General features: G+C 37.2%; 1 protein-coding gene and 2 long non-coding RNA genes across 4 annotated transcripts in view; 2 read left to right on the plus strand and 1 right to left on the minus strand.

The window, feature by feature from the left end:
- LOC145728409 (acetylcholinesterase-like) overlaps positions 1–23280 on the plus strand; it is a 63521-nt gene that overhangs the window by 27839 nt on the left and 12402 nt on the right. Inside the window, exons 2-7 of the mRNA XM_081978627.1 lie at positions 14480–14571; positions 16093–16319; positions 16376–16499; positions 16551–16710; positions 16915–17081; positions 17141–17395. Of these exons, the coding sequence (XP_081834753.1) occupies positions 16126–16319; positions 16376–16499; positions 16551–16710; positions 16915–17081; positions 17141–17395 (900 nt within the window). The 5' untranslated portion in view covers positions 14480–14571; positions 16093–16125. The remainder of the gene's footprint in view (positions 1–14479; positions 14572–16092; positions 16320–16375; positions 16500–16550; positions 16711–16914; positions 17082–17140; positions 17396–23280) is intronic.
- Positions 6811–7529, minus strand: LOC145727914 (uncharacterized). Its single transcript, XR_014177954.1, has 2 exons — positions 7198–7529; positions 6811–7009 (listed from the first exon to the last, which is right to left on the minus strand). It is a non-coding gene; the product is annotated as an uncharacterized LOC145727914 (long non-coding RNA).
- LOC145728412 (uncharacterized) lies at positions 17420–22013 on the plus strand. Of its 2 annotated transcripts, XR_014178086.1 has the most exons (3): positions 17420–20374; positions 20428–20670; positions 20728–22013. It is a non-coding gene; the product is annotated as an uncharacterized LOC145728412 (long non-coding RNA). The 2 variants fall into 2 exon arrangements; XR_014178085.1 differs by having other exon boundaries at positions 17420–20670.

Raw genomic sequence — 23280 nt, forward strand, 5'->3', positions numbered from 1 at the left:
CTGCCGCCCCATGGCAACCAGCCAACCAAACCGATCTTCCTCTGCGGCACTATATCGCGGTGTTCTTAGGCTGATTTTGTCTGGTTTGGCGAAATTCCCTTGCCAATTTTGCGGTCTGTCGCCGAATGACACTTCGCCCTAGTAAGAGAAGTTTATTGGAAACTATTCTCACTATACAGGTGAGGTAAAAGAAAAATCAACCATAGAAAAAGCATTGCATACGCGAGATAAATACAGAAAACCCAAAAAAGTAGGAGATAATTTTGATGTTGCCAAACGCTTTTTCGAATTTGTCAACTAGGTTACTTGCAAAATTAGTTTTGTGATTGGAATATTTCTACTCATTTCTATTTATTTTGGTAATCTGTTTGCGATAAGTTGTTTTGATTGATTTTTGCGTACATTTGTTTAAAAACTTGAGTGAAATTATTTTGTTCTTCGTTTAGCAATCAAATTGAAGGAAGTTCCTAGTTTAGTAATTTTGATCTGTGGTTCTGTCAAATACAAAAACATAATCTCAAAATGAGATTAAACGCTATTAAAGAGTCTAAATTCAACAACAAATAAACAGGGTACAAATACATTAATACAAGTTTTATGTATGTACCTAGATGGTGGTAGATTACCAAAAGAGTTCTTAATCAGGATGTAAACTGACCATAGGAACCATATATCACAAACCAATCTGTACAGGAAATAAAAAGTATATATCTCAAGCCAAAGTAATTGTCAGGGATGCTTGAATGTAACCATATTCCAAACACTCACTTCCCAGTAAGCATTACGGTTCCGTTCCTGTGCTTTTCAAGTTCGGATTTGCTTCCCCGAGAAATATTCTTTTTGGTACGAGGTATTCAGACGCAGAATACGTTTCGTGCAGAACGTGAATTTAATCACATGTTATGCACGTGATATGAACTTGCGCAAGAAACTCGTTCCGCATGGCAATTGTCATGTATCTCCTCAGTAGAATATGCATTACATATTCTTTTCTACGATCATGTAGTATTATGCATACCATATAGAATAAATAATATGCGTATATGTATATGTTTTTTAATAATACTTTCTAAAGAAACAGCCATTATTGACATATGTGACAGACGACAGAGATGGGCACGAGTTTGAGGGGAGCCGAGAGTCACATGACCTCCGTGTGATTATTATATTACATAATTGTCTCCCGAATTATTTCAATTCAAATGTGAATTACACCAAGTCTAAGTTTAGACCAATCACAAACTGTAATTTACGCAAATACTGCACACGTGACCTCACTCTATCATTCCTAGTTTGTTCCTCCATCGCCCATCTCTAGCGTCAAGATATAGTGACAGTAATAATCCTAGATATCTAAAAGGTACATAATAAACATGTTTCCTAAGAATATGATATTTATATTTTATTCACTTTCAACAGAACCTGTAAGGAACGTAAAAAGAACGTGAAAGGGATGATCTGTAACATCAAAAAAAGCACATTCCATTCAGGTTCCTAGTGTAATTTTGGAATGTGTCAAGAACGTGAATGCATCTTGGGAACATTCTTAACGCGTGCTAAAAACATGACACTGCTTAATAGGTTTGGTGCAGGTTTGGCCTATATGTTGTTTAATGACTTTTTATTATTATATGGTTGCTACGCTTGATAAGTTGCGTCGTTTCTTTGTTCCTTTATTAGAACGTTATTCAGACGTTTCGAGGTCAACTGGTCTCTTCATCAGTGAGATTTGCGTTCTCGTAATAAAACTCACATATACAGTTAGTCCAGAATAAGAAGGACCACTATGGGGATCTTGGAAACGGTTAGAGATACAGATTTGGTTAAGTGTGAAGATTTGTAAATCATGGTGAAAGTTGCATAATCATGGCCTTAATAAAATGGCCTTTAGGGAGCGTAGAATTATATTTAGGTTGTAACATAAAGTTTGGGGTTCCTCGTAGAAAAAAAATATTGTTGCTAACTCTTGTGCAAAGTGTCTTGTGTGTGAATAAGAGGTCCCTATCGCACAAGATCAGAACAAGAACAGAACATCATCCAGAAGTTATGCGGTACGACGTGGGGATCTTCAGCCTCAACATTGCGAAGTGCAGCGCTCGGACTTGTGTATAGCTCGGCTGAGTATGGTGTTCCCATATGGCTAAATAGTAGTCACACTAGCAAATTAGATGCTCAACTAAATTCTACAATGAGAACGATCACTGGCGGCATAAAGAGCACACCTGGATCTCCATTCTCAGCCACATCCCACCGCCTCAATTAAGAAGACAAGGAGCCCTACTCCAGCAATATGGAAAAATACTAGATAATGAACCGCTCCCAATCCATGACTATATCCCGGCAGCCACATCCACCAGACTTAAATCTAGACGTCTCGTTATAAAAACAGCTAAAAACCTGCTCGACGAAAACCTCACCATCCAGCAGAAATAGGAATCATCATGGAACCGAGCTGTCCCCCCTGAAGTGAGTCAGTACTTGAACACCCATGATAAGCCGATTTATGACTTTTGCTATGTAAATCATACCGCCAACTGGCCAATCACGTTTGACCACTATTGCCAACCTAATTCGTAATCACTCCACCTAGTTTTTAAATAATCTACAGGCATATACAATGACTACAAAGATTAAGATCAGTCGCCTGACATAGTATTAACCTTGGTTCTTGTGTGCAAATTTACGACTGGTAGAAAGTGTGCGTGCTGGCCCGTCTTGGACGACGCTCGTTTGTCCAAGTTACCGGATGCTTCTTTTGAGGGCTGAACTCCGAACTGGCACGCTATCCAGGGTCGTTCATCCTCTGCCAACTGCTGAACTAGGCACCTCCCAGAACGGCGACACATTTTTGACGCCGTCCCTGAATGACTTTGCACAGCGATTATTATTTACGTGGCACAGATAGTGCTAACAAATCATCGTTTAAGCCCGGTTTTCAAATAATTTTACTGAAGAAGGGTTGGATCACGAACATTCATTATCAAGCAAACGTGCGGCCTCCAAAGTGGCGCAATTAAAGTCCCTAAAAAAAATAGGATTTTCCTCCTTGGCAACGGGAGTTTTTTTGTCGTTGGGGGTTACGTTCGATCGATTGGAAAGTTTATTTGGTTTCGAGGACGCGACCAGTTTGTTTTCCTTTTCGGATGGCAAACTTAAGTTTGACGAAGCTGTTATTTAAAGCAATGTTTTGATTCAAAGGTAAAATAATATACCTACCGTATAATTTTCTATTTTCTTAACTGATGAGAAAATCACAACATATTGTTAAGATTTTCCCGTGGTTTTACACAAAGTCAATTTAACTCAACAATTAATAAATTTATTTACACTTCAAAAACACTCCGTACAATAACTAATTCAGCTACTAAAAACACTACTACAATTCCACAATTATTCTACTATTTAAACTTTACCGCGTTCCCAAATTCACTACTCCACTGTATGAAACCGCTTCTTTTATATTCGGTAAACCACGTTCTAGAAACGCTTCGCGATTTGCGTCAAACATCGAAGATGCTTCCAGGTGTGTCGCTTCCTAACTGTGGCTTACTTTAACACGCGCCAGGCCAGATATTGCGGCGCATTGATTCCATCCCGAATCGAGTGCTCGTTTAGAAGTATCGAGCATAGTGGGCCCAAACCGTAACACTGCCCCCTCTTAAAGCTGATCGTCCCGATCCGCTTCATCTAATGCCTGGTATTTCTTGAGTAAGTCCAGATGGACAATTTTCATCTTGCCTTTGGGGCTGCGTTGGACTCTGTACGCGACGTCGTTTAACGTTTTTACCACATTGTAAGGCCCCTCCCAGTGTCGTTGCTATCTTTGACTTAATCCTTTGCTCCTCCTGGGTTGAAACATCCACACAGCATCACCTTCCTTATAATTGCCACCAGCTGGTCTGTGGTCCAGTGTCATCTTCATACGGTCGTTGTTCGGTTTTATCTTCTCTCTCTCAAGTTCCTGAATTGTGCTTGATCCCTTCTGTAACGAACACTGGTCACACCGTTTACACCATTCCTCAACGTCCTTTCTGAAGTTAATCCAGTAAAATCAATCTCTTATTCTAGCCAATGTCTGGTTTACTCCAAAGTGTCCCCCTCCGTGACTGTCATGTAGTTCTCGCAGCACATTCTCTTTGCAGGAATTGGGCACTATTGTTTGGTGAACAAAGCGTTTTCCGTCTGGACTTTCCCATTTGCGAGTAATTAAGTCATCTCGCAGTCGAAGCGAATTCTACTGCAACCAGTAACCCCTTACTGTTGGTCCATATCTGGAAATCTGTTGCCAATCCGGTTTCAAATCCTTCTCCAACCATCTTCTGATTACTTTCAAATCAGAGGCTGAGTCGAGTGCTCGTTCGGAAGTATCGAGCATAGTAGGCCCAAACCGTAACAATATAGTCATAAGGAATACATTTAGAATATTTTCGTGATTCCAGCGTTGCCAAATTTACATGATATCATTGGCAACAACGAATTTTCATTTGTCAATCCTAGTAACTGATGCTGATGTTTGAGACAATTGTTGCTCTAATCATTTTCCCTTTAAATGTTACTTTACAGGCATTATAAAAAATTATGCCCTCACCTGAGTTCTAAGCGTTGAATAATTGACTAACACTAGAACAAGATTCAGTAGTCAGTGAGCTTATCAGTTCTAAATGAACTGCTTTGGTTGAGAAACAGATAAATAAACAAATGTAAGCTTTAAAAGTTTTTTTTTCATGAAAATGGTGAGGTTTTGTTTTTTGCTTATCAATCCCAATCCTCTGACCGGTTTCGCCGTATTACGGCTCATCAGAGAGGCTATAGGGCTTGATAACCAAAGAACAAAACCTTCGTTCCAGTATAGTCAACTGGATGCCAGAAATGATAGTTGTGTGCAACATCTGGTGACATCTGTACTCAACTCTATGAGTTAGAAAGTACAGATGGCGTTCCAAAATCTAGGAACAGCACCATTAATGCCGCATCATTCGCATCATCATGTTGCACACAACTATCATTTCTGGCATCCAGTTGACTATACTGGAACGAAGGTTTTGTTCTTTGGTTATCAAGCCCTATAGCCTCTCTGATGAGCCGTAATACGGCGAAACCGGTCAGAGGATTGGGATTGATAAACAAAAAACAAAACCTCACCATTTTCAACCAATCAGATCGGTGTTTACCGAATGATGCGGCATTAATGGTGCTGTTCCTAGATTTTGGAACGCCATCTGTACTTTCTAACTCATAGAGTTGAGTACAGATGTCACCAGATGTTGCACACAACTATCATTTTTTTTTCATGTTGATCCAATAATAATGGATGTTTTTCATTACAAGTGAAGGAAGAATTGTTAAGACGAACACCAATACTTAGTAATCTTTGATCATCCAAAAATGGTGTTAATGACAATAATCGATTTGTAGATGGTAAACATTTGTTAGAAACGCTGTGGCAGAATTCTCATGTGCGATACAGGCTAAAACTTGTTTTTTCTTTTTCTCTTCAGGAAGGTCAATCAAGTCATGTGTCAGAGTTCTCATCAACCGAACAAGTAATAAACAACCGCATAATTCAAGTCGTGGAATTGACAATACCTTTACAGGAGCTACCTTGGTTTTAGCACAAAATAATTTAACACTTATTTGACCCGTTGAATTAATACTTAAATCTTATATAAACAGTAGACAATAAGCATTTTTTGAGGCATTACCAAACCATGAAGCTCAATCAAAACTGTATCATCACATAAAACCAGCCTTAGAATTTGTAAACGATTGAAATGCTTTCCATTGCTAACACAATTCAGTAGGAACTTCACTGTCCCTCTGTATAATTTTGGCTATTATTATACAACAACCGGTTAAACCCAATGGATCGTATATTTTAGCTATTACTGATAACATAAATCTCTTGTGTGAGTTGAAGTGACTTTTTTGGTAAAGTAATGTCATCAACATGGAAAGAAAATGTACTGTTCTCGCGGAGTGAGTTTACCCGTGCGTCACGAAGGCTACGTCATTTATAATCATATGAATCAAATCAAGTTTTCGTCAACAAACCTGTTGTGTTCATATTATAGAAAAGGGCGTGTCTAAAGCTTCGTCAGGTTTAAAATTTTGCGTGTATTGTCAGTCAGAAAGTAGAGATCTTTGGCTGCAAATTTGCACTAAAACAACCTTATGCCAAAGCAAATCAAAAATATCTTGACCGAAATAACATTTATTATTTATGAGAAGTCTCCGTTTGGATCATAGAATTCCGTCTAAATTTGAAACCGAATTTATTTACCAAAATTCGCAGAGATGTATCACCAATATGTAGTATTTCTTTAACTTTAAGTTCTTGATTTAGGTTCTGGATGGTTACATGTTTCTCTAAAATAAATACAACAAATTAAAAATTCAATAAGACATTCTGAGTGATGCTGTAGTATCTCATATTTCATTTTCAGGTTGCAATAATCCACTTATTTTATTTTAAACCCGCTGGAAAACATTTTAGACGCTTATTTTATTTTTTCGATGACTTTATTATTAATATGTTTGAAGAAATTTTTATGAAAAATCTATAATGCAACCCAAAAATCTCAGTCTCTGGAAACAATGAAATGTTAATAGATGTTTCTTACAAAAGTAGATATATTTTACTATTATTAACATACTATTGTTGTACATATCATATAATGTATTTCGAACATCTATTTTAGTGCTTTCAGATAAATCAGTAGTCTTGACCCGTCGATAACGTCTCAATTTAGGTTTTCTAGGTGAGATTACTTGCTTGCTTTTCCGGAATCGAATAAACAGTTTTGCGGGAAATTTTTAAAGCAGCTGCAACCTTCGAGTATCAAAAAATACGTCAGTAAGAATATGTAAGGTCTTAAAATTTCTTATTTTCTTCCTGAACAGATGATAAAGCTTCTAAAGGTCCTCCATTAGTTTTTTCCAATTCAAAATATTCACAAAGATTAAGAATTAACTGCTGGGCTTGTCTGTAGAGAATTTTTCCAGGCATTTTCTAAAAAAATACTGTAATAGTAAGTAATTCCGAATTTAGGAAAAACCAAATGGCTAAATAAAAATCATAATAGACACTACCACTTTTTTTTTCAAAACAGGTTAGTAATTGTGCCAATTTTGGTTAGATCGTGACAGCCGACATAAAAAAAATAAAAATACTAATAATAATATTATGAAAGTACTTACAGTATGTTAAAAGCGTAGAAACAATAGCTCTTAAAAGAACTGTGGTGGTGGGGTAAATAGAAAACTTTATAAATGATTAACAACGCAAAGAAACGGAAAAGAATTAATAGTAAACAAATCAAATAAATTTCGATGGTTGTCAAACTGACAATGACTGAAATAGAAGCGCTAATCAGTAAATGTTTTTTTTGGAAGACATTCAGTTAGATATTTACCCTTTCTGAAAGTGAACAATAGACAAGGATGAAGTCAATAATGCATGTCTACTTCTAAATCACAGGGGGATGACGCACGGGTAAACTCAGACCGCGAGAACAGTATCTAATCTACTAATTGTTTCATAATCACCTAAATTTTGAAACCTAAAGGGATCAGAATTATCTTTAAAATGATTTAAAATTTGATCACTATTTTGAACTCCATTTCTTATCAGGTCATCGACATAAAACTTCTTTAGTATAATTTGCGACGCAATAGGGTAATATTTTTCATTTTCAAATACCAACTGTCTAACACTGCGCATTGCTAAATATGGAGCACCACTTATGCCATACGTCGCCGTATTTAAGTGACAAGTCGAAATTGGTTGAGATGGATCATTTCTCCACAATATTTGCTGCATATGACGATCCTCTGAATGTACTAAAACCATTCGGTACATATTTTCTATATCAGAAACCACTACAATGGCATGTTGTCTAAATCGAAGTAAACCATCTAAAATATTATTTTGAATAGCTGGTTCAGAGTATTGTTACGGTTTGGACCTACTATGCTCGATACATCTGAACGAGCACTCGATTCGGGATGGAATTGATGCGCTGCATATCTGGCCGGGCGCGTGTTAAAGTAGGCCACAGTTAGAAAGCGACACACCTGGAAGCATCTTGGATGTTCGACGCAAATCGCGAAGCGATTTGTCTAGAACGTGGTTTACCGAATATAAAAGAAGCGGTCTCAGACGTTAGGAGTAGTAGTGAATTTGGGAACGCGGTAAATTTAAATAGTGGAATAATTGTGGAATTGTAGTAGTGTTTTTAGTAGCTGAATTAATTATTGTACGGAGTGTTTTGAAATGTAAATAAATTTATTAATTGTTGAGTTAAATTGACTTTGTGTAAACCCACGGGAAAACCGTAACAATTGGTGTCAGAAGTGCGATCAGACTTTAGTGCGACGTGAATTTGAACTAAACTTCGGCTTAGAGACTTGTATTCAGAACCGGACTAGAGATTTTCAGAACAGTGGTGTGTTAAATTTATTTTATGCCAATAACAAGACGACAAAGTGCAAACTTGGATACCCAACTTGCAGCTATTATGGAAATGCTTAAACAAAACAAGGAGAGCGGCAAGAAAAGCGTAACGTAGAAATATTGGACGTTCTAGCGGGGACCAAGACAGACATCCAAGAGTATGTAACCCATAGTCTCAAAAAGATGGAGTATGACGTTCAGCTAAAATTAAATGATGTTCGGGAGGACATTAATAAAATTCAGAATGATGTCGAGATAAAGCTACGCGACTTAGAGCCGAAAATTGACAGCAGAGGAGTCAGCTCTACAGTGATCACCGGAAACGGGCTCAACAAGATCAAGCCTCGCACATACGACGGTCAAACTTCATGGGCAACGTACCAACTCCAATTTGAGGCCGCTGCAAATGCAAATAGATGGAGTAACGAGGAAATGGCTGTAGCATTAGTAGTGGCACTACGAGGACCTGCATTGGAGCTGTTACAGACTCTGCCTATCGCCCAACGAAGCAACTATGAAGGAGTGAAGTGAAAGGAGTGAAAGTGAAACAAACTGGTGAAAATCTACAAGAGTTTGAGGCAGAAATTCGTCGCCTTGTGCATCTGGCTTACCCAGCCGTCCCGGAGGAAATCCAAGAAGAATTTGTGGCACAGTATTTTGTAGAACGGATTCGACATCCGGAGGTAAAGAAAATGCTGAAGATGTTCAAAGGGAGCAACAGCAGCGAATTACTGGTTCGAGCGCTGGAAGTTGAAGTTGCGTGCAATGACTTAAAACCAGAGACTATTCAAGAGGAGAGAGTACCGCCAGTCAATCATGTTTGCTACATCAATGAATGAAATTAAATCAATGTTCGGCCAATTAGTGCAACAAATGGCAGCATTAGGAAATGGTCAGTCCACACAGTTAGAACGATCACGTCCTATCACTAGAGTGGAATGTTATCGATGTGGACGCAAAGGACACTATAGAAGGAATTGCAGACAGCGGTCTTGACCTCCAAACCCACAGTGTCGACGAAATCAGGACATCAGAACAAATCACCGGAACTCCTCTGCTAAAAGAAACATTACGTGTTATAATTGTGGACGTAAAGGACATTTCCGCTGGAATTGCAGACAGCAGTCTCGTTTACCGACCACGCAGAACTGGCGTAACCAGGAGCAGAAAATGAAGAACACGGAAGGACATTTACCGCGATATGAAGTTGGAGGATTGGTCAAATCGCGAAGGTAACAGATAAAGAGGCTACAAAAAGAATGAAGAGCAGCGTTTCTAAGGAAGACATAATAAACGGACAGCGCTCATACTCTGATTTGAAAGTAATCAGAAGATGGTTGGAGAAGGATTTGAAACCGAATTGGCAACAGATTTCCAGATATGGACCAACAGTAAGGGGTTACTGGGTGCAGTGGAATTCGCTTCGACTGCGAGGTGACTTAATTACTCGCAAATGGGAAAGTCCAGACGGAAAACGCTTTGTTTACCAAACAATAGTGCCCAATTCCTGCAAAGAGAATGTGCAGCGAGAACTACATGACAGTCGCGGAGTAGGACACTTTGGAGTAAACCAGACTTTGGCTAGAATAAGAGATCGATTTTACTGGATTAACTTCAGAAAGGACGTTGAGGAATGGTGTAAACGGTGTGACCAGTGTTCGTTACAGAAGGGATCCAGCACAATTCAGAAACTTGAGAAAGAGAAGATGAAACCAAACAACGACCGTATGAAGATGACACTGGACCACAGACCAGCTAGTGGCAATTATAAGGAAGGTGATGCTGTGTGGATGTTTCAACCCAGGAGGAACAAAGTATTTAGTCAAAGATGGCAACGTCACTGGGAGGGACCTTACAATGTGGTAAAAAGGTTAAACGACGTCGTGTACAGAATCCAACGCAGCCCCAAAGGCAAGATGAAAATTGTCCATCCTGACAGACTCAAGAAATACCAGGGACTAGATGAAGCGGATCAGGATGATCAGCTTTAAGAGGGGGACAGTGTTACGGTTTGGGCCTACTATGCTCGCTTTTTTTTTAACGAGCACTCGATTCGGGATGGAATTGATGCGCTGCAATATCTGGCCGGGCGCGTGTTAAAGTAGGCCACAGTTAGAAAGCGACACAACTAGAAGTATCTTGGATGTTCGACGCAAATCGCAAAGCGATTTTTCTAGAACGTGGTTTATCGAATATAAAAGAAGCGGTTTCAGAAGGTAGGAGTAGTAGTGAATTTGGGAACGCGGTAAAGTTTAAATAGTGGAATAATTGTGGAATGGTAGTAGTGTTTTTAGTAGCTGAATTAATTATTGTACAAAGTGTTTTGAAGTGTAAATAATTTTTTTAATTATTGAGTTAAATTGACTTTGTGTAAACCCACAGGAAAACCGTAACAGTATTGAAGATCGTTAAGAGCAATGCCATTATTGGTTGCTGCTATTTTATTGTTAAACTACTTTGTCTCATTACACCATGATGTGGTAAAAAATAAAATGGAAAATTATCACAATACAAAGAATTAGTCAAGGTCATGTGATTTAATTTTAAATACTCAGTCATAAATTATTTACATTTATGTGTACATTCTGGATTTTTGTTAAACCTATCTTCCAAATTTATTAAACGTTTAGTTGCTAATAGCATTGAATCACCAATATTATATTTATTTGATTTCCCAGGTATTTTCACTATAAATTGTCCATTTGCTGATCTAGTAAATTAATTTTCTTTAGAATTTTTTTGATACATTCTCTTCAACCAAACAAAATTTTTTCAATTGATCAGAATCATAAGATGACTTGGATGTACCAGAAAAATGACAAGAAACGTCTTTATTGGATTTAATAAAAATAATTCCAACGGATTCATAGTTTAGTTAATTTAAGTTCAAAATCGTTGGGTTATTTATAGTTACATCGTTTTGTTTTAAGTTTTAAGTTTGACATTCTATAGTAATCACAAAATCCTATCGACTAGCAACGTATTTAATTAAATAACCAGCCGATAAAAATCTACAATAAGCAGAGCATGGCGTGAAGCATTGCAAATCGGAGCAAATGCACTTTGGATCGCGTGAGGTATTCGCACAGCACAGAAAAGAATCTGATCCGGAATATTAGCACCACTGTGTTGTTAGACATGCGAGTTTTATTGCACTTTAATATAATTAGATTTTTGTAGTCCCTGATGTAATACATATTAAATTAACTTATTATGTGCGTGTAATATAGGATAAATCAGAACTGTCGTAATGACTGAAAAGCAACGAGAGAAATGCAACAGAACAATTAATAATACTTGTTCAAGAGACGTCATCACATCATGTAAAAGACATCTAAGATATGAGTGATTCCAAAAAATCCCTTTTAAAAATCAGTTATGTTGTGTTATGTATTGAGCTGAAACACACAATTGCAATCGACTCGTTTGGTGACAACAGGACAGTGATGGATTTTTATAATTGAGGACACTACGAGTAGATGGACCGAGATCTTCCCTTTAAAGACCACGACAGCTGAAGCATGTGCCCATTGCTTAATCGACGAAATAGTAATAATGGCGTCCCCCGTAAGGTCATAAGCGATAAGGAGGGCAATTCATGACGGCTGTTATGCAACAAGTTGCACATGTACTAGGATTCAAGCAGTGCCTAACACCGGTGTATCATCCCGAATCAAACCCAGTCGAGCGCAAAAACAGAGATATGATCCCAACTAGTGACCACACTGATGTCTGGAACGAGAAAATACCATCAATCCGATTTGCTATGAACACAGCGAAGTGTGAATCGACAGGATATAGCCCCGCTTATCTCACCTTTGGTCGAGAGCTATGCTCACCCGATGATGTTCAACGTGACTCATGAGCAATCATACAAAATGAAAATTTTGTGCCACAAGTCACCTCTTGACTATGCAAACCACCAGAGTCACATGAAAAGAACCAGGAGCGACGAACTAACCTGAAGAATGAAGGCAGACGAGACAGTGCTTTCAATGTGAGTGAAAAGGTTTTGGTAGAGAGTTCTATTAAACGCTAGTAAGCAGTATACATCGAAGTTTGCTCCGAGACGAGATGGTCGTTACCGCATCCAGAAGATAGTATCACCTACCACTTATATCGTAGCACCCATGGATCAACCAGACCAAATATTTGCTACATTGACACCATACAAGGAACCGGCGAGTGAAGAAATGAGGAAAAAAAAGGAAGAGAGGACGCCCTCCAGGTCGTGACAAGCTGTACTAAGTAACGAATAAAGTTCCGTTCTAAGTTGAAGCCTGTGTGCTTCCTTTCGGTGTACAATCCAAAACAAACTGATGCAAAATTAGCATTACAAAGTGGTATTTCCACAAGTCTTGTCCACTATTGCAACTGTGATTCGCCTACAAATTCATTTGAATAGTTACTTAGTTTACTTATTATTACTAAAGGTACCTTCCTAATTATTTACCTATTTAGCCAATTCTAATGTAGGTTGTGTGTGGCCAGTTTAACAACGTTTTTCAGATATCAATACTTTGAATCGATTTAAAATTTTCCACAGTGCCTAAAGGCTTGATGTGATGAATTCTGTTGTAATTATCAGAATTATTCGAGTTAAATTAAAAACAGAATTTCTTTGACAAACCGACCTGCAAAGTAAATATGGGTCATTAAAAGTAGGTCTCTTCAATTTATATTCCGAAGCCATCTTTCAGGAAACCCTAGAAGAACGCAACGTGGGCGTTAAGGTGAATGGTGTATGGGTCAACAATATTCGTTATGCGGACGACACAGTCTTAATTGCAGATAACATGGAGGATTTGCGGGATATGCTTGGGACTGTCAGTGAATGCAGTAAGAACATGGGCCTCAATATCAACACCAAGAAGACTAAATTCATGATAATTACTCGAAAGCCACAAGAATTTCAAAACTCAAGCCTAACATATGAGAATCAACCAATATATTGTAAATATCTAGGAACGTGACTGTTTGTGAAAATTTGGGAATCATTGCCGGATTGAAAATGCCCGCAGTGCGCATGAAATTCTAAAACGTGCTCACCAAAACTAATTTCGATCTTGGCTTGAGAATTAGATTTGTCAAATGCTATGTCTGGATAGTGTTGCTTTATGGCATGAAGGGGTGGACACTGAAGGTGAGCACTATGAACAACCTGGAAGCATTCGAGATGTGGGTCTATAGGCGTGTACTGAAGATTCCATGGACTGCAAGAAGAACCCACGATGAAGTCTTGAGAATAATCAATAAAGGCCGCGAACTGTTCACACGTCGAAAAACAGCATATCTGGGCCACGTAATGCAACGAGAGGTACAATTCCTGCAATTGATAATTGAGGGGAAGATTGAGGGAAAGAGAGGAATCGGCAGAAAAAGATGTCATGGCTCCGCAACGTTAGACCGTGAACAGGACTGAGGACAATGCAAGAACTAATGCATATAAGGAAGAGTGGACAAATGTGATCGCAAACATGACACGCAGCTGAAGAAGAAGAGGAAAACTATGTGTTTTGTGAACACCAATATGATTGGTTAAAAATGAGTGAGAGGTTTTGTTTTTTGTTTATTTAATCCCAATTCTTCTCACCGGTTTCTCCGTATTATGGCTCATCAGAGAGGCTTGGTAACCAAAGAACAAAACCTTCATTCCAATATAATCAATTGGATGCTAGAGGTGATAGCTGTTGTGCCACATCTGGTGACACTTGTACTCAACTCTATAAGTGAGAACGTACGTTAATTATACGTAATTAATTAAAATTTAATACGTTAAGTATGCCTTGTTGCAATCCAGAAAAATGTCTAAAACAATATATTTCTGTTCTAAGTTATCCACAGCAGTTTTGATGAATTGGAATCCGGCTGTGTTTGTGGATCTGCCCCATGTTGATTGTTTGCTAATAAGTTACAGAGTAGTTCAAAAAATGTAAACACCTAGTACTCATTACTTTTTCGAATATCTTTTAACAAGTAGATAAATTAAACCTAATTCAAATTGAAATAACTTTAGTCTTTTTTTAGATGTCCAGAAGCTCATATAAGGGGTAATCCAAAGACTCGTCTAAAAGTGAAAACTATGCCTCCTATCTCGGCATCGTGTTGACAGTTATCACGTAAGTTCGATTACTTTAGATTTAAATTGACTCCATTAACTAATATTAGTATAATATGTAAGTTTAGAATAGAGCTAACAGCTTTTCATCTCATTTAGTTGAATGTTGTATCAAGTGGAATAATAGTTATGCCATAATTAACGACTTTGATAGAAAGGGAAATAAGCATCCTTTCGTTACCACCAAAATGGAAAACATGAAATGTCTAATTTTTAATTGTCCAAGTGGCCCATGTTTGTCATTCTTACAAAAAAAATAAAATAAAAACCAAGTTTTTGCCGCAATGTTATTTATTAATCGTTTTCATCATCAAGTTTTTAGCTTCTCTCAGAGTCAGAGCACACAAAGATTTCTTAAAAAAAAAATAACAATAATGTTAAATATCAAAAGTCAGGCAGTGTTTTTTAATCAGAATTTGTGAATGTTGTTTATTCCAGTGAACCCTGGAATCCATAAGTCCATAATCTCTCAGTGGATGTGTAGAAAATAGTATTACGATTTTCCCCCCACAAAGTCATTTTAACTCAACACTTACAATTCAAAACACTCCGTACAATAATTAATTCAGCTACTAAAAACACTACTACAATTCCACAATTATTCCACTATTTAAACTTTACCGCGTTTCCAAATTCACTACTCCCTCCGTCGAGACCGCTTCTTTTATAATCGGTAAACCACGTTCTAGACAAATCGCTTCGCGATTTGCTTCGAACATCGAAGATGCTTCTAGGTGTGTCGCTATCTAACGGTGGCCTACTTTAACACGCTCCCGGCCAGATATTGCGGCGCATCGATTTCATCCCGAATCGAGTGCTCGTTCGGAAGTATCGAGCATTGTAGGCCCAAACCGTAACATTAGAAAATCAAAAAAGACACCCAGTTTTCTCCACAAATTTTTATTCAACCCTTTTGGTAGGCAAAGGGCGCGCTTAACATGTTTCGGGTCTATGATGAATACATCTTCAGGAGGTTACACTAGATGGTAAATTGCAGGTAAATGTCTTTTTAGAAAGGTAAAACAAGTCAACCCATGTTAACGCCCTAAAACATTAAAAACATTACTAATTAGGTGGCCATATAATGTAAGTTCCTGAAGATGGGTTCTTTATATAGGCCCGAAACATGTTGAGAAAACTGTGTGTGTTTTTTTGTTTTGTATTATATTTTACTGTTTACTGTTTAGTTTCATTTTGAGGTTATTTTAGGTTTTTGTATTTCGCAGGTTCAAAAATTGAAATTAGTAAATTAGACAGTTGTCGCAACAACTCTGACTACTGAACGAAAAACTAATAATTTGTGTTCGCATAAACCGAACTACACAGGAACTTTTGGCAACATCGCACCAAAATTTTCGGCTACTTATGTTTTCTGTCTTTGTATCGCGCATGCAATTATCAATGTTTCTTTGTCCGTTACACGGGTTTCCTATGGTCGGTTTTTCTTTTACCACATCTGCATGTCATCTTGTGCATACAAAGAGTTTAAAGAAAAAAAAATTAATAAATCTTATCTTTCTAGATCCGGCTTGGTCCGGCTAGCCCACCACCGGACATGCGCTGGGACTGTTGGTCCCTAATGGGGCTTCTACTTGCCGTGGTCAACCCAGCTACCCCATTGCCACGTCGAGGGCGTCACCGATCCGTCCCCATCGAGAGTCCTCGAGCAGAACCTCTTATATCACAACAGGGGGCCAATACTAGGAGAGATCCCTTCGATCCTCATAAAGATTCAGAAGAGTTCAGAAGGTTTTTTGTACTACATAATCAATTTCAATAAGGGAAATACATATTCATTATTGTAGGGACGCTCCTGATGAAAAGCGTGACTTTGATCGATTATCGGCGTCTAACGAGGATCCTCTAATAATTAGAACTACCAAAGGAAAAGTAAGAGGCGTTACTTTAACAGCGGCCACTGGAAAAAAGGTATTATACTAAAAATGTGATAAAATGAACAGTCAAACAGTGCTATTTTAGGTTGACGCCTGGTTGGGCATTCCTTATGCTCAGAAGCCAGTTGGTAACTTGAGGTTTAGACATCCTCGACCATTCGAAAAGTGGGAAGGTGTGTTGAACGCAACAAAGCATCCGAACTCATGTGTTCAAATAATAGATACACTGTTCGGCGACTTTTCTGGTAAGTTTGAATTTCAATAGAGTTTAGAAATAGTAGCGATGCGAAGTTATCAAAATTCGGAAATACCCATGTTATTGTTGCACCAGCTCCTGCTATGCACCCTTAGCTTCAACATTCTGTATGAGCGAATTTGCGTATTTAGTAAAATCAAGCGATACTACAATAATAGTAACACAACCATGAACATTTACATTTGTAACATAGGAGCTCAAATTTGGAACCCCAACACTCCTTTAAGCGAGGACTGCCTATACATTAACGTCGTGGTACCACGACCTAGGCCTACTAACGCTGCCGTTATGGTGTGGGTATTTGGTGGAGGTTTTTACTCGGGTACCAATACCTTGGATGTTTATGATCACAATATTTTGGTGAGTAATACTGGTTTACCTTTTTGAAATTAGAGTTTTTTTTTATGTTTTTTCAACAGGTTTCCGAAGAGAACGTCATAGTTATTTCGATGCAGTATCGTGTTGCGTCGTTAGGATTTCTTTATTTTGGAACACCAGATGCGCCCGGCAATGCTGGTCTATTTGATCAGTTGATGGCACTGCAGTGGATACGAGACAACGTGGCTGCTTTTGGCGGTAACCCTCAGAATGTCACTCTATTTGGGGAAAGTGCAGGAGCTGTATCTGTATCGCTTCATTTACTATCGCCGCTATCAAGAAATTTGTTTTCACAGGTATAGTCTATATTCGGGGGTAATTGCACAAGTGCATAAAAATTACCGATAATTTTGCGTGAAAACTTGTTATCTCTTAACTGCATGAGTTTATTTTCATATTTTTTTGGCGAAAGAGCCCGACACCAAAGGTGGAGGGCTTTTTTAGAAAAAAATATGAAAATGACCGAATGCAGTTTGCAAAGATAACAGGTTTGAACGCAGAATTATCAGGTCATTTTTAAGGCACGAATGTAATTTTGGGGAATATTTCCCGAATAAAGAAAATGTTTTGGTTTTGCTGCAACTATAGATTGCTCAATGGAGCTCAATGAGCAAGTTCCAAACCGTTCATTAATTTTTATTGACATCGGGTTTGACATTGTTTGGTTATAAAAAGTCAAAAAACTGCGCAAGGACAACAATTAGTGTACTAGCAATAGGCTCTACAACAATGCAGTCGTTATAGATACGTACAGTGCAATTATCGAAATGCAATTATCACTTTAGAATGCAATTATCGGGGGTAATTGCACAAGTGCATAAAAATTACCGATAATTTTGCATGAAAACTTGTTATCTCTTAACTGCATGAGTTTATTTTCATATTTTTTTGGCGAAAGAGCCCGACACCGAAGGTGGAGGGCTTTTTTAGAAAAAAATATGAAAATGACCGAATGCAGTTTGCAAAGATAACAAGTTTGAACGCAGAATTATCAGGTCGTTTTTAAGGCACGAATGTAATTTTGGGGAATATTTCCCGAATAAAGAAAATGTTTTGGATTTGCTGCCACTATAGATTGCTCAATGGAGCTCCATGAGCAAGTTTCAAATCGTTCATTAATTTATTGTTGACATCGCGTTTGACATTTTTTGGTTACAAAAAGTCAAAAAACTGCGCAAGGACAACAATTAGTGTACTAGCAATAAGCTATACAACAATGCAGTCGTTATAGATACGTACAGTGCAATTATCGAAATGCAATTATCACTTTAGAATGCAATTATCGCTGTCATTCTGGTGAAAATGCACTGCTCATATGGGACATTTAACACATGAGGGAAATATTCTGGTTAATCTCCTTGACATTCGAAACGTATAATGATAATGTGCGAGTCAAATTTCTTCTATTTTTTTTTGTTTTTAAGATACTAGGCTTGCTGGGTCGATAACCCATTAATTATTTTTCTCTGATTTGGGGTTTGGGTCAAAAGGAAAACACTGAACCCGGCAAGATGTTCGTGACTTCTGTTTTTGCTACTGTCGAAATCACAAAACACTAGATTATGCAATGCATAAATTCGTTGTCACATTTCAGTTGATACTCATTTACAGTCTATAACTTTTTCAGTAGCTGGACAAGTTAATTCAATTTAATTAAAATTGTTGTCATGTAAAACGAATAACTCTTCTTCTATAGCTTAACTTATAACCTCATTCAATGTCTCTACAACTACTACTCAACTTATTTACTTTGTAGCTAAGTGATTTAAGAAAACACTGGTTTTGCTTGCAAATATTAAATGAGGATGACCGAATCACTTATCTCAAGCCGCTTTATAACACTACCAAACGATTTAAAGTGATGAAAACAGTGAACAATGAAGCCAGATCTTTGAAGATAAATTTCCTACTGTACAGGGACAACAACAAAGGGGCCAAATACTTCCTTCAAAAGTGATGTGATTTAGCTTCAATGTGCTTAACTTCATAGACTATCATCAGCGAGGGTCTTCATCAATGTTGTAACTAAAACTTCTTTAAAATGATTCAGTGTTGATATCTGACTTAAATCTCAATGTTTGATCTGACTGAAATGTGAAGAATCTTAAACTCGCTGAAACCCCTTCTAGGAACAGAATATGGACTTAAACAGTCAAATTATCAGTCAGGTGGCAAAAGTTTTTGTATATGGGTAGGAAGAATCGAAAAACCAACTTTTGAATTGAGCTATCTACATGAGCTGTCCTATTCTAGGTTTATTAACAACATTCTAATTGTGTTCTTCTTTCCACACAGTCAATTGATCCAAATAAAACTTTGTACACTGAAGGTGTGTATTAATTATTTATTCACAGTTCAAGGTACGGTAGTATACATTTTCTTCAAGTGAAAAGCTTAGGTACAATAGGTGGGAAGGAAAACTGGTCTTACCACATAAACAGTGATTGTTCCACAGATTGAGTGTGAGTGGGGGAACCTTTCACCATACAAGCTATGCTAAAAACAACTTTATTTTACTAACCTAATGTTTGTTTGCATAATTGTGGAGTTCCAAATTAGCAAACGTAAGCGAAATGTGAATGAAAGTCTCTAGAGAGAAACCATTTGCTTCTAATCCAATACAACCATTTCACAGGACATACCTTTACCAATCAAATGTGGACTCGAGTTACACATTACTTGTAAATAGATTATTTTTGGTTAGCAGACATTTTACAAGTATCCTTGTAGGTGAATGATGTTCAAGTTAACTAATAGAGCTAATTAAATATCAGTACTTACCTTACCCTGTAGATCTAGGGGAAAAACATTGATAATCAGCTATAAAAAATGCCTTTTTATTAACATCATACAATATAAAACCACTGAAACATTATGTTCACAACAGTGTTCACAACACTACAAACTAGAAGGATACAGTAAAAGTAGCAGTCACATAGGTCACTAATGCCCGTATTTATAAACGAATCTCAATCTCATACTCAAGTACCTACAACTTCGCAAAGTACGTCTCGAGTCTTGAGTACGACACAAGTTTTATAAACAAAACTTCGGTAATTCTCGGCAAAGCATAACCAAAGATAGTTTTGCTAGTAATTTTTAATTTTTTAACTTCATTTTCTAGTAACTTTCGTGTTACCTTCATTGCCAATGTCAAAAATGTTTGGCAATTTACCTGGAACGCGGAAGTTGTTGTTTGAGCGTTGATTGTATGTTATTTGAATTTGGTTTGTTTTGGTGGTTTTCTTTTTTAAATATTTATTATTTCCCTTGAGGTACGTATTCAACAATAATTTTATACATATTTTTACCATCTATATGCCTATAGGATCATAATGAAATTTTTTGATGGCTAAAATAACAGCCTATACCCAAAAAGAGACGCTTTTGTTGGCTAATTTAGTAGACAAACACAAATTAGTGGAGGACAAACGAACGATGCAGCAACTGTACAAAAAAAACAAGCAGAATGAACAGAAATTGCTACAGAGTATAATTCTCAAGGATCTATAATAACTGTGCCCAGGAATGCTGTCAAACGTAAGAAACTGTGGAATAATTTAAAACAGAAGTAAGATAATCAATAGAAATGTTTATGTGGGTTGCTCTATATAATTTTATATCGTAGAAAAAGAAGACAAAACACAGAACAAACATTTCACCGACTAGCAACTGGAGGAGGCCCAGCTTTGTAACATATTTTCATCATTGATGTATTCCAAAAATTTATCTGTATCCTCTATATCAGCATGTGCCATACTGTAATTATTAATTATATTGAAGATATATGGTTTATACTTGAACAATTTGTGGTTACTATACTATACTTACACCAGTATCTATTTCCTGAAAAGTTGACTAAATAAACCACAAACTTTTTGATTTTTTTATTGTGTTTTGATTTGAGTTTTTAAACCCTCTAACTTTCAATTTTCGACAGTTTTATCTTGAAACGTCAAAAATGAAACCAAGCAATGCTCAAGTCAGGTCAATACCTAACTTGAGCAAGTCTCGATGTAAGCACGACAGAAGTACGCCTTAGAGGTTAAGTTAGGTTTATAAAACAAAAAACTGTACTTGAGTACGACTCAAGTCTGAGAACGAGCGAAGCATTGTTTATAAATACGGGCATTTTAGTCACATCACTTTTGAGGGAAGTATTTGCCCTTTTTTGTCGTCTCTGTAGAATATTCAAATCCATATTTCAAGAAGAATTGCGTGAACGGCGTTGAGACAAATTTTGAATCAAACTATGGTATACGTTGTCCATATGCATATGATTGATGATAAGTTTAAAGCCCAATGGTGTGACTTAATTTTAATCGGTATGCCTTGTAGCTTGACAAAGTGACAAAACTGTCAAGTTTTTCCTTTATAAATTTTCTTTATTACTCTCTGAGCCTTACAACTTAATAACAAGTATAGAATTCGATTTCGGCAGTGCGGGTGGTTTAACTTAGACAGCATTCAATTGCACAAGATTTATTTAAACATAAACTATAATGAAAGAAGTAGTAGTCCATATTCTTTTAGTGGAGTCGCAAGAGTACGAAAGGAAGGAAATGACAAACAGTCTTCTCCACAATACTTTATTATGACCTTAGATGGTAAGGTCTGCTCAACAAGTTTCGGTCACATAAATGACCATCTTCAGGAGCTCAAATCAGTCGATCAATGTGACTACTGTCTTTTTACAAGGGGAGAGACAGAGAGACCCATGTTATAACGAATTAGTGAATGTAACATAGTTCAATAGGCGAACAAAGCTCATTATGGAGAAAAAACTAACTCTAGCCCATTAAATTAAAAACAAAAAACTTAAAACTAGACCCATTTTAAGGGCTGGGTGAGACCCTATGGGAAAAAGAGAGTTTAAAACTTATACACCATCCGCAGAAGAGGCGATCAAACAGGTTTGATCGCTATCTATCGGTTTACCACTGTGATCCACTGAGAGACAGTAGTTTTCATCTATCGCAATCTCTTTTTGTTCTTCGTCACAGACAGAAAAGTCGGATATGTTTTGTTTGCAGTAAATGTTAGGTCGAGGTCACTCCACCCAAGATTCTGCAATAGAAACAACATGGACGTTTATCAAATCCATGTTATCAAGTACGCAGCAGCAGTAGGTAAATCAATGACGTCATTAAAATGAGACCAAGTTCCAACCAAACTGATGAGCCTTATAGTGTCAAGTTACATTACCAGTTGAATAGAAAATGGTTCAATTACATAAAAGAGAACGAGTAACATTACTCATGGCCAGATGCGATGACAGCAGACGTTCACATCTCCAAACACGAGAAATATTCAATAATACATTCCCTGATCGAAAACTCATATCTCCATCTACCTTATACATTTGTCATCTCTAATTCACCTTCTAATTTGACGTTATCGGTATTCTAGTCAACAATGCGATCAAACAGGTTTGATCGCCTCTTCTGCGGATGGTGTATAAGTTTTAAACTCTCCTTTCCCCATAGGGTCTCACCCAGCCCTTAAAATGGGTCTAGTTTTAAGTTTTTTGTTTTTAATTTAATGGGCTAGAGTTAGTTTTTTCTCCATAATGAGCTTTGTTCGCCTATTGAACTATGTTACATTCACTAATTCGTTATAACATGGGTCTCTCTGTCTCTCCCCTTGTAAAAAGACAGTAGTCACATTGATCGACTGATTTGAGCTCCTGAAGATGGTCATTTATGTGACCGAAACTTGTTGAGCAGACCTTACCATCTAAGGTCATAATAAAGTATTGTGGAGAAGACTGTTTGTCATTTCCTTCCTTTCATAAACTATAATGCAGGTTACTGGTACATCACATAACACATCACCTTATGGTACTTATGCAACCTTACAAACATTATCATAATAATAAGAATTTAATAACTAAAAGAACCAACTTATCCAACCTACACAAATTAAACATCAAGAAATTTTCTATTTTCATATATGTTATGCTAATGTTATTCATATTGTTACGATTTTCCCGTTGGTTTACACAAAGTCAATTTAACTCAACAATTAATACATTTATTTACACTTCAAAACACTCCGTACAATAATTAATTCAGCTACTAAAACACTACTACAATTCCACAATTATTCCACTATTTAAACTTTACCGCGTTCCCAAATTCACTACTACTACTACCGTCTGAAACCGCTTTTTTTTTATTCG

This window comes from Ips typographus, linkage group LG4 (genome assembly GCF_016097725.1).
Source record: "Ips typographus isolate SLU linkage group LG4, UJ_Ityp_2.0, whole genome shotgun sequence".
NCBI classification, from domain to species: Eukaryota; Metazoa; Arthropoda; class Insecta; order Coleoptera; family Curculionidae; genus Ips; species Ips typographus.